Source organism: Beta vulgaris, chromosome 4 (assembly GCF_026745355.1).
Source record: "Beta vulgaris subsp. vulgaris cultivar EL10 chromosome 4, EL10.2, whole genome shotgun sequence".
NCBI classification, from domain to species: Eukaryota; Viridiplantae; Streptophyta; class Magnoliopsida; order Caryophyllales; family Amaranthaceae; genus Beta; species Beta vulgaris.
In genome coordinates this window covers 31,948,471-31,959,367 of record NC_079205.1, presented here as the reverse complement: position 1 = coordinate 31,959,367, position 10,897 = coordinate 31,948,471, and the positions used below count along the sequence as shown (strand labels likewise).

The 10,897-nt window shown below is 33.9% G+C and overlaps 1 protein-coding gene across 3 annotated transcripts; it reads left to right on the top strand.

Moving 5' to 3' along the window:
- The first annotated feature begins 2,136 nt into the window (after window positions 1-2,136).
- On the top strand, window positions 2,137-7,059 carry LOC104907804 (ribosome-inactivating protein cucurmosin). Of its 3 annotated transcripts, none has more exons than XM_010696797.4 (2): window positions 2,137-2,286; window positions 5,828-7,059. In XM_010696797.4, the coding sequence occupies exons 1-2, from the start codon at window positions 2,277-2,279 to the stop codon at window positions 6,820-6,822; spliced, it is 1,005 nt and encodes a 334-aa protein (XP_010695099.1). In that variant the 5' UTR covers window positions 2,137-2,276; the 3' UTR covers window positions 6,823-7,059. The 3 variants fall into 3 exon arrangements, with proteins under 3 accessions (XP_010695099.1, XP_010695098.1, XP_010695100.1); XM_010696796.4 differs by having other exon boundaries at window positions 2,163-2,317; XM_010696798.4 differs by lacking the exon at window positions 2,137-2,286 and adding an exon at window positions 2,335-2,517.
- The last annotated feature ends 3,838 nt before the right edge of the window (window positions 7,060-10,897 follow it).

The following is a 10,897-nucleotide window of genomic DNA, read 5'->3' as shown; positions in this document are numbered from 1 at the left end:
CCAAAAATAAAGCTTTTTCTCATTTCTTTACATTTAATGGATCAAAAAATACAATCCAAAAAGCTTGAAAGTGACATTGCATATTGTTGTTCATACAACAATGTAGCAATAAAAAAACGGAGGGAGTATATACTTGTTAAGTCTTCTTAGTTAACTACAATTGTTACACAACTTTATCATATTTTATTTGAAACATTAAACAACAAAGTCATAGTGTATTGATGGTTAAGCTTTTACTTTTCATTTCAAAGATCATGTGTTCGATACCCTACACTTACACATTTTTTTTAAAGTGAGTACACATGAACATAAACATTTGCCTTAGAAATCTGAGGAGAGTGGCACGTGGCACATAAACTTTCTTTTGCACGCCTTTTAACATATTTGTATAGATTAGAACGAGACTTCCATAACATTTGAGATTGCCTTGCATCTACATAGCTAGTAGATATATTAGGACTTCATTATATGTTTGGACTCTTCATTACTAACCAAAAGCTGAAAGCTAAATGCACATGCATGATATTGAGAAATTATTGTTGTCTCATTATGAGAGGTCAAAATGGCTTCTCACAGGGGAATTATTGACATTTCGTGTAAAAAGACAAATGACTGACTCATGAAGCTAGTACGAAAGTTCATTAAAATTGATATAATACCAAAGTACTCGTACCAAAATTTACTTAAAATTTTATACCAACTTATACCAAAATTCAGTGAAATTGGTATCAATGCCAGTAACTCTTAATGACTTGATACCAGGACCGTCCCGAGCCTGGGCAGAGGGGCCCTTGCCCAGGGCCCAGGGAGAAAAGGCCCATATATATGGCTCATTTACAATTTGCTATTTTGAGGTAACATAAAACTGCACGCATGAAATCTATGGTGCAGATGCATTGGCTTTTTGGTAAACTATCATTCCACTGCATCTTTCTATCATGGGGTCGAATCCCTCTAGGCATCTATGACGTTTTTTAAAAAAAAAATCAGCTTTTTTTTACTTCTTTTCCTTTTTGGATTTTTTTTTGCTTTCATTGATTTTTAAATAGCTTCAACTTCCTAATTTTATCTTTTGGTTTTCTTTTGTTTTTAATAATTTTAAAATAGCTACATAATCTTAAGTGGGTTTTCTTTTCTTCTCATAGAAAGTAACTATGTCCCTTTTGCTATTTCATAATCCCTCGACTTTATATATACTTTTTAGGTTTACATTGTTCATTTTTACCCCACTTATATATAAGAACAAATGTTATTAGATTTATCTTAACGTATATTAATTTCAATATATTATATTTTAAATAAATTATACGGATCGATAAAGTAAGATAGTTAAATATATTAGATGTTAATAAAGTAGTGCATTTGTAAAAGGGAAGGTTATATTATTGCCTTTTCTTTTTTCACAATTCAAACCCGAAAAAATTTAAAAAGTAACCCAAAAGGACAAAGCACTTATCACACAATTTCGTAATCCAAACCATAATTCATTTGATAACTTCATGATGAGGATGACGTGATAAATTTAAGAAGCAATGATGACTTAGTTTAGGAAGACTTGTCATAAAGAGATAACCATCAATCCAATGGAATATATTATAAAAAATGTAAGTTAAAATGAATCAAGATTTCATGAGCTATTATTAAAAAGAACTAATATTTAGCAAAATTTTGACCATTAATATCTCTAAATCCATATAATATATGTAGAGAATAGTAGTTGAGATTGGAGACGACCCATATTTTTTAATTTGCCCAGGGCCTCAAAAATGTCAGGAACGGGCCTGCTTGATACCAATATTTAAGTAAACTTTAATATCAACTTTAACATTTAATACCAATTATACTTACTTTAGCACCTCCAGATATCAATGAGAAATCATTTTGACCTCTCACGATTCGATGCCTTGCTAAGCCCCGTTATATTAGAAAACCAGGACAAACTTCCTCAAAAACAAAAAAACCAAAAAAAATAAAACCAAAAAACAAAAAGAAAAAACCACAACAAACACGAGATACACTTGAGCAGCCCACGAGGCCCCAAGTCAATAATTTCCGACAGCGACTTATGATGAATAAGCAATAATAATAATAATATGTTTTAGAGTGTAGATGCGCATTATTAGGCAAGTTATATAGTTATATGGGAATAATATTCCAGACCTCAATAATTGAATCACGTCTATATACTATTGCACTTAATCTTTATTCTAAATCTCTATCCTAAAGTTTTTTAGGATCTCCTTGATGAAGCTGGCACAAATATTAGACTATTAGTGATGTTAATTGGTAAGATAAGCTACTTGAATTATGTTAATTGGTAAGATAAGCTCCTTGAATTATGTTAATAGACAATCTGAATAAGATTTTTGTCTTATTATTATTGTCTTGCCTATTTAAGTTATCATGATGGTTATCCTTTATCTGAATCACCCAAAGCCCACAAACCTCTCTAGTTTCTACTACTTATAACTGCCATTAAGTCTCCCTCCTACTCAACCCTCAGTGCTTTGGATTGCTGTAAGTTTCTCTATATTTTATAATATGCTCTCCTTCGTACCCTTAATTCGAACACGTGAAATTTGCAAGTAGTTTTCCTATGAGTATACTTTTGCCTGTATATTTTTCTTCTTGTACTTCATTTTTTTTTTTTTTTTCATTTCGGTTCTTATGATTAAATCTTGTTATAAATTTATATAGTTTGGTCAATATCAAATGTCGAAGAACAAATTTCATAATGTCTAGATTATATTACAATTTAAATGTTCGAATGATCCATACTATAATATTATAGTTGAAGTTTGTTATAGCCGACCAAAAGATCAGATCAGATCATATTATAAACTTGAACATGTAAAACTTACTTCAAACGGAAAGCGAAAGTTTCACTTTTCTCTGTCCATGTGTAGCTTATTTTCAAACAATTTTTTTTTTGGCAATCAAAATCAGTCTTCATAATAAAAAGATTTTAAGAAGATTGAATGCTAATTGACAAAAATAATTGAGACGAATAAGGTATATAATTCTTTGTATGGTACTGGTTAGCTATTGTAGTATCCAATAACGTTTGACATATAATAGTTAGATTAGCATTCGTAGTAGATTTTTTAAATTGTATAAGTGTTTGTTTGGCATATTTAGGGTGCGTTCTCTTCACCTTATGAATTGAGTTTCAGGTCCAATAAGTTCAGTTCAATTCAGATAAGTTTCAATCAGATCCAATTAGGGCAATAAGTTCCAATCAGGTCCAATAAGTTTCACTCTTATACAATAAATTCCAATAAGGTCAAATAATCAATGATCAATAAATCTAAATTAAAATTTAATTAAAGTACCACTATGATTATTATATAGTATTATATTTGTAATATTACCTAGTATTTAATTTTTTATATTACTATTAGCTGATTATGTTATTATTAATTTTTTTGGTCAAAGTACCACTATGATTATGTAGTATTATATTTCTATTATTATCTATTACTCAAATTACTATTAGCTGTTATGTTATTATTAATTAACATTATAATCATGGTAAAATAAGGTTAACAATGATAATCATCATAATTATAATATTTTGCAACTCGTCTTTAAATAACGAGAGATAACATGTTTTCGTTACTAACAACAATGAAGGATATAAATGTTATTAATTGATTTCCTACTAGTGCTTTGTGAAATCAATAACAATACTATTAGATATATTAGTGGTGAAAGTTGTGTATAAGCAAGCATATAAATAATACTTTTTTTGTTAAAATATTAATCATAAGAGATAATTAATAATGAATCCGTCCATCCCATAATACTCTTTACACTTTCTTTTTTTATCTGTCCCAAAATACTTTTTGCACTTCTATTTTGGGATATGACCTAGTAGTATTTTAATTATTCCACATTTTAACTATTGACCCACACTCTCTCTCCTCCCAATAAAGCAATACCAATCTTATTACCTACCAACTCTAATCATGGCCCACATTCTCTCTTCTTAAAATAAAATTATAATATTTTTACTAATTATTAACTCCTATCACATCTATTTTTGGATAAAATAACAATTAATAATCACACAATAACTTATCATCTAAAACTATGTGCTTTGATAAGTATCAAGAGTATTATGGGACGGAGAGAGTACTATTTATTTAAAGGATAAATTTTAATGATTATTATGTTATAAATTTTTTTTAGCAATAGTATTTATGATAGGGGTAATAGTTCTGTTATTACTCATCAATTGTTTTTGATAAATAAGGTCAAATAAGTACCAATCAGGTCCAATATGGTATTGTAAGTTTCAATCAAGTCCAATCAGGTCTAATAAGTTCCAATCAGGTCAACAAGTTTCAATCAGGTCCATTAAATTGCAATCAGGTTCAATCAGGTCCAACAAGTTGAATCAGGTCTATTCAGGTCTAATAAGTTTAGTTAAGTTTCGATAAGTTCAGTTCAGGGTTATTCAGGTGAAAAGAACGCACCCTTAGTTGATTAATTCTAGTAGGAGAAAAAGGTATATAACTCATCATAAAATTAAGTGATCCATCGATTTCCAATAATTGTAACGCTTACTAAAAATAGATGGTTCATACTATAACCTTGACACTTGCATTTTCACTTATTGCTTCTATCACATACTTCACTTTGGAAAAACATAATTATGTGTAAGTTTCTAAGGTTCGTCTCAACACATATATCTTGAAATATTAAATTTTATAATTTTGATTTATAGATAATTAAAGATATTATTGGTCAAAATTCTACTTTGGCGTGGTGAAAGTTACACTTTGTAGATGAAACAAAAAATAGAGGTAATATTAAAATTAGGGCTGGCAATGGGTCGGGTTGGGTCAAGATCAGGTTGGGTTGGCGGGTTGAGAACCCCTTGACCCAACCTGACCTATTAACTTAAACGAGTTGAAATTTACAACCCAACCCAACCCAACCTTATGATAAACGGGTCAACCTTCAGGTCGACCCGTTTAATTTTTTTTCGTGTTTTTTCTAGAAAAAAAAATAAAAACAACATAATTTATTTGCAAATAACAGTATGTAGCAAATTAAAATTAAGTCATTGCATAACCATATGATAATATTGTTCAAAATCAACATAACTTTTGTTCAAAATCAACACAAATGTTCAAAATTAACATCATTACAACTTCGTAAGCAATTGTTCAACCTTAAGTGTAATGACTAAGTCATAATAAGCAAGAGCAGTAGAGGACTCCAAATTTTTTAGGAGTTTTTTTAGCTTGTTTTTTCATAAATGGGTTAGGGGGGTCAAAATCAGGTTGGAATTTTCAACCTGACCCAACCCATTTAATTAAACGGGTTGGGTTAGGTCGACCCATTTAATTAAACGGGTTCAAATTTTTGACCCAACCCATTATTAATGGGTTGGGTTCGAGTCGGGTTGGCGGGTTGGGTAATATTTTGCCGGCTCTAATTAAAATATAGATGAAGTCGCTAGTGATTACACATGCGAGGTTAGATCGATGTATGTTAACAGTACATTTACGTCCTTCTTTTCTAAATAGGTTTGTCTTAATATAATTCTTGTATTATACCAGCATCTTTCCACTAAGTACAAGTATATCGATTTTATTGTTGCAGGCAAGTATATCTTCTTGTCTTCCTCTTCTTTTGCTCTCTAGCTTTATTAACTTGTGTTTTTGTGAAACTCAAAATCTGACTCTTTTTCCAATACCCGTCCTGTTTTCTCCAAAGTTTCTCCCCGAAAATCCCCTGTTATAAGTTATATCCGTTAAAAATACATTACTCATCCCATCTCTATGTGTGTGTAGCTAACATTTTGAGATACTTATAGGGCTAAAGAGTAAAAGTATGAAGATGGCACATGGAATAGTAGCAACAGTATGCCTTTGGTGCATTATCTTAGTAATGAGACCATCATCAGCACTAGAAGAAGTTAGCAGGCAGGAAGAACTTCATTTGGGTGCTTACGCTACTGAAACATACGACCTGAGCGGCGGTACAAAAGGCTACTCTCAATTCTTGACAAATTTACGCAAAAAATTGGAAGCAACAAAGGCTTGCAACATGCCAGTGACGCGAGCAAACTTACCAGCAGGCGCGGAATATGTTTTAGTGGATCTCAAAGTTACCCCAGTACAATATGTCACCTTAGCTATAAGAGTTAATAATGTGTATCTGGTGGCTTATCGTGTTGGCGGCAAAACTCAAGGCACATTCCTTAATGAGCCAGATGTTACATTTGCCAGGTCTAAGCTTTTTGATAAGAATGATAATCAACCAACACTTCGATATGACAGCAACTACGCTAATATAGAGGCGGTGGGTGGCTCCAGGAAGGACCTTCTCTTGGGGCTTCAGGAATTACGGAAGAGAATTGTAGCCTTCTTTGACCCAAATAAACCAGTGTCAGCCGCGGAGGAGGCTCAATTCATTCTTACAAGCATTCAAATGGTATCTGAGGCTGCGCGATTCAAGTATATTGAGAATCTGGTCGTCAAGAGTGGATTAAGTACAAGTTTTAAACCAGATAGTAAAATGATAGATCTTCAGACCAACTGGGGAAAGATTTCGAAAGCTGTCCATCAATCGAACGGGCAAGTGCCTAATCAATGTGTTACTATTAGCCCACCCATTGTGATCGCGGGCAAGACGTGGAATTTGGTAAGCGACATAAAAATAGATGTGATCCTGCTCATGTACAACAGCAATAACGCAAATAATCAGTTGTTCTCTAAAAGCGTTGCGAGCTATATCAACAAAGCTGCTGATATTGCAGGTGGTGTTGGAGACCCTGAACTAGCAATTTTAGAAGATTCATTAATGTGATCCATCAATCATCAAATAATGCATATAGTTGCATTGTATAATAATGTGTCTAGTCATTGCTCCATCTTAGACATGTACGTATGCGTGTCTCCAGAATTATGAAATAAGTGCGAAATAAGATAAATACTTGTATTTCCAGCAATAGGGCATCCTATAGTTGGTATGTGCCTCTTCTGTTGTTTCAATAAAGGACACTTGATTTCCAATGAAATAAAATAATTTGGGTTTTTCTACGTACTTACACGATGTACCTCTAAACTTTCTAAACGTTACGCCAAAATATCGATGTGGCGACCACCACTTCTACAAAATGTCGTAGTGAAAATCTAGCAAGAGATGCACTAGCTTTTAGATAATTGTGCGCATAATCAATTGTTCCCGTACGCTAACTGATATGGATGCAAAGGCATTGGTTAACCATGAGCCTATTGACTTGACCATGGAGACTTTAGGGTTCCAAATCAAGAACAAGAACCAAGTCTTGGCTTGTGTGCTAACATGGAAGCTAGAGGATGGCGTGGAAGAGGAATCCTAATCTATTTAGGATTACTCATGGCGTGGGGAAATTAAAGGAAGTAAAGAGGAGTCCTAGTCCTGTTAGGATTACTCCTTGCTTGCTACATAGAATCCTAGTTCTATTAGGATTGCTATGTTTATCTTTATTGTTTTATGTTTAAAGTAGTTAAAAAGATATAGTTGTTAAAAGATAAACATGTGACTTGTACATGTTATTTTAGGAGTCTAATTAGGAGTCCAAAGTAAAGTAGGAGTAGGATAAGTTTATGTTTTCCTAGTTGAATTAGCCTAGGTTGTACCCTATATAAGGGGGACGAATTCTTCAATAAACTTAGACAGATTTTTAGTGTATTTTCTTTCTTCTTTAATTGTGTGCTTGTATGCTTGCAATTGAAAACCATTAATAACTTTTCAGGATTGATTAGTTCTTAGTGTTAAACAACTTAATTTCAGGAGTGATTTTAAGGGTGTTTAAGAGTCTTTAATCAAGGTTCAGGAGTGTTCTTGATTAAATTCATATCTTGGTTCGAGTTTCTAAGTGTTTGTTCGAAATCTTGGAAGTAATAACTTGATTATTAGACTTCATAGCTCAATAATCATATCAAGTGGTATCAAGAGCAAAGGTTACACATCCATTGAAGGGTCCGAAATTTTTTTCCTAGTAGGGGGAGTATTAGATCTTCAAGAAAGTCTTAAAGATCCAATCTTTTTTCCAAGATTCTTGATTTTTCATAAAGTTTCATCAAAGTACTACAATATTATTCGTGATTGGTGAAAGAAAAGGATCCAAGATCCATAAAAACATCAAAGAAGTTGTAGGAGGTACTTGGAGATACCTTAACTATGTCCGAACTAGTGGAGCTAGCTAAGGCTATGAAGGAGATCAATGCACGCCTAGAAGCATTGACAGTAAGCAATAACAAGAAGGATGCACGCATAGATGCTATGGCAGACATCATCAACAAGAGACTCAACCCCAATAGTGTGGCATACATAGGCGCACACTCAGAGAATGAAGGGGATGATGAAGTTGAGTCACGCCCACCAAAGAACACATATCCAGATGATAAAGGATTAAAACTTGAGGATTACACTGGTGAAGGCAAACCTGAGGATTTGTTAGAATGGATTCGACAACTAGAGAAGATAAGTGAGTATAGGGGCTTTGATGATCGAAAAACATTCAAAGTTACTGCCATAAGACTCACAAAATATGCTGGGATTTGGCTTGAAGGCTTGCATGCACAAAGAGCCAAGAAAAACAAACCTAAGCTATGTAGTTGGGAGAAGCTCAAAGATAAGTTTTTGCCAGATGATTATGAACAAAGGCAATTCATAAAGCTTACATCAATGAGCCAAGGAAGCCAAAGTGTACATGAATACACTATGGAGTTTGAAAAACTAGCTCTCATATGTGATATAGTGGAGAAAGATAAGTACAAAACAGCAAGATACATTAAAGGGTTGAATAGAAGCATAGCTAAGAGAGTTGAAGTTTCATCATACCATACTTTTGAGGATGTAACCAAGCTAGCTATGAAGTTTGAAGAACATGACAAGGAAGAACGACCTAAAGGAGCATACACACCTAGGTATGATCATAACTCAATAGGTAAAGCTACTACTTCCTACACTAAATGGTCCAAAAACCCTAAGCCTAGTTTTCCACCTAAGGAAGACACTAACATGGAGAAAACTAAGGTGGCCATACCTAAGGAGAAATTTGAAGAATTGAGAAAGTGTTTTAAGTGTCAAGGGAGAGGACACATAGCAAGTAATTGTCCTACAAAGAAAGCTCTTACAATGAGGCAATACTTAGACTTGCAAAAAGAAGAAGAGAGGTATGAATTCATCCCTGAAGAAGAGCAAAGCATGGGGGAAGATGATGAGGAAGAGGATGCTTTTGCAGAAGATGATTCAAGGCTTCTTGGAGTCATTAGACGCACCTTACATGTGGATCACACACCTAATATGGCTCAAAGGGAGAATCTTTTCCATACTAGATGCAAAGTAGGTGAGTATACTTGTAATGTCATAATAGATAGTGGTTCTTGCACTAATGTTATTGCAGATCAAGTGGTGTCTAAACTCAATCTAATCACAAGGGCACACCCTAAACCCTACAAATTGAGTTGGTTAGATGATAGCACTGGAATGAGAGTGAAGAAACAAGCTCTTATTTCATTCTCAATTGGAAGTTATAAGGATGATCTATGGTGTGATGTTTTACCTATGAGTGCATGCCATCTTCTACTTGGAAGACCATGGCAATTTGATAGGAAGGTTATTCATGAAGGGGACACCAATGTCTATTCTGTATTGGTTGGCTCCAAAAGGGTTAGACTACATCCTCTAAACCCTACTCAAGTGGCGCCTAAGCAACCACCTAAAGCACCAAGTTTGTTTCTAAATGCTAAGGAGTTTGAACATGAAATAGAAAACGGAGGTTGTGCTTATGCTTTGGTTGTGAAGCAAGTGAATACAAGTATCAAGGTCCATAACAATGATCAACTAGAAACTTTGATGCATGAATCCAAAGATGTTTTTCCGGAGGAGTTACCACAAGGACTTCCTATTGATTTTGTTGCATTGCCTAAACATGAGATACACATGGATGCAAAGAAGAGATTGGAAGCATTCAATAAACTTGTGAGCAAGTTAAAGCAAGGATTGAAAAGATGAACATCCAATACAAGACAAGGGCAAATAAGGGGCGCAACAACCTAAGTTCAAGTTGGTGATCTTGTTTGGATACACTTAAGCAAAGAAAGGTTTCCTAGCAAAGGAAAAAAAGCTTATGCTCGAGCTGATGGACCATTTGAGGTTGTTGGAGTCATTGGAGATAGTGCTTACAAGATTGATTTACCGATGAATATGGAAGTGTAAGTGCTACTTTCAATGTGGGTGATCTATCTCCTTACTATGATGATGAGATTTGAGGGCAATTCTTTTGTGGAGGGGGAAATGATAGGATGCAAAGGCATTGGTTAACCATGAGCCTATTGACTTGACCATGGAGACTTTAGGGTTCAAAATAAGAACAAGAACCAAGTCTTGGCTTGTGTGCTAACATGGAAGCTAGAGGATGGCGTGGAAGAGGAATCCTAATCTATTTAGGATTACTCATGGCGTGGGGAAAGGAAGTAAAGAGGAGTCCTAGTCCTGTTAGGATTACTCCTTGCTTACTACATAGAATCCTAGTTCTATTAGGATTGCTATGTTTATCTTTATTGTTTTATGTTTAAAGTAGTTAAAAAGATATAGTTGTTAAAAGATAAACATGTGACTTGTACATGTTATCTTTAGGAGTCTAATTAGGAGTCCAAAGTAAAGTAGGAGTAGGATAAGTTTATGTTTTCCTAGTTGAATTAGCCTAGGTTGTACCCTATATGGGGACGAATTCTTCAATAAACTTAGACAGATTTTTGAGTATTTTCTTTCTTCTTTATAGTGTGCTTGTATGCTTGCAATTGAAAACCATTAATAATTTTCAGGAGTGATTAGTTCTTAGTGTCAAACAACTTTAATTTCAGGAGTGATTTAAGGGTGTTTAAGAGTC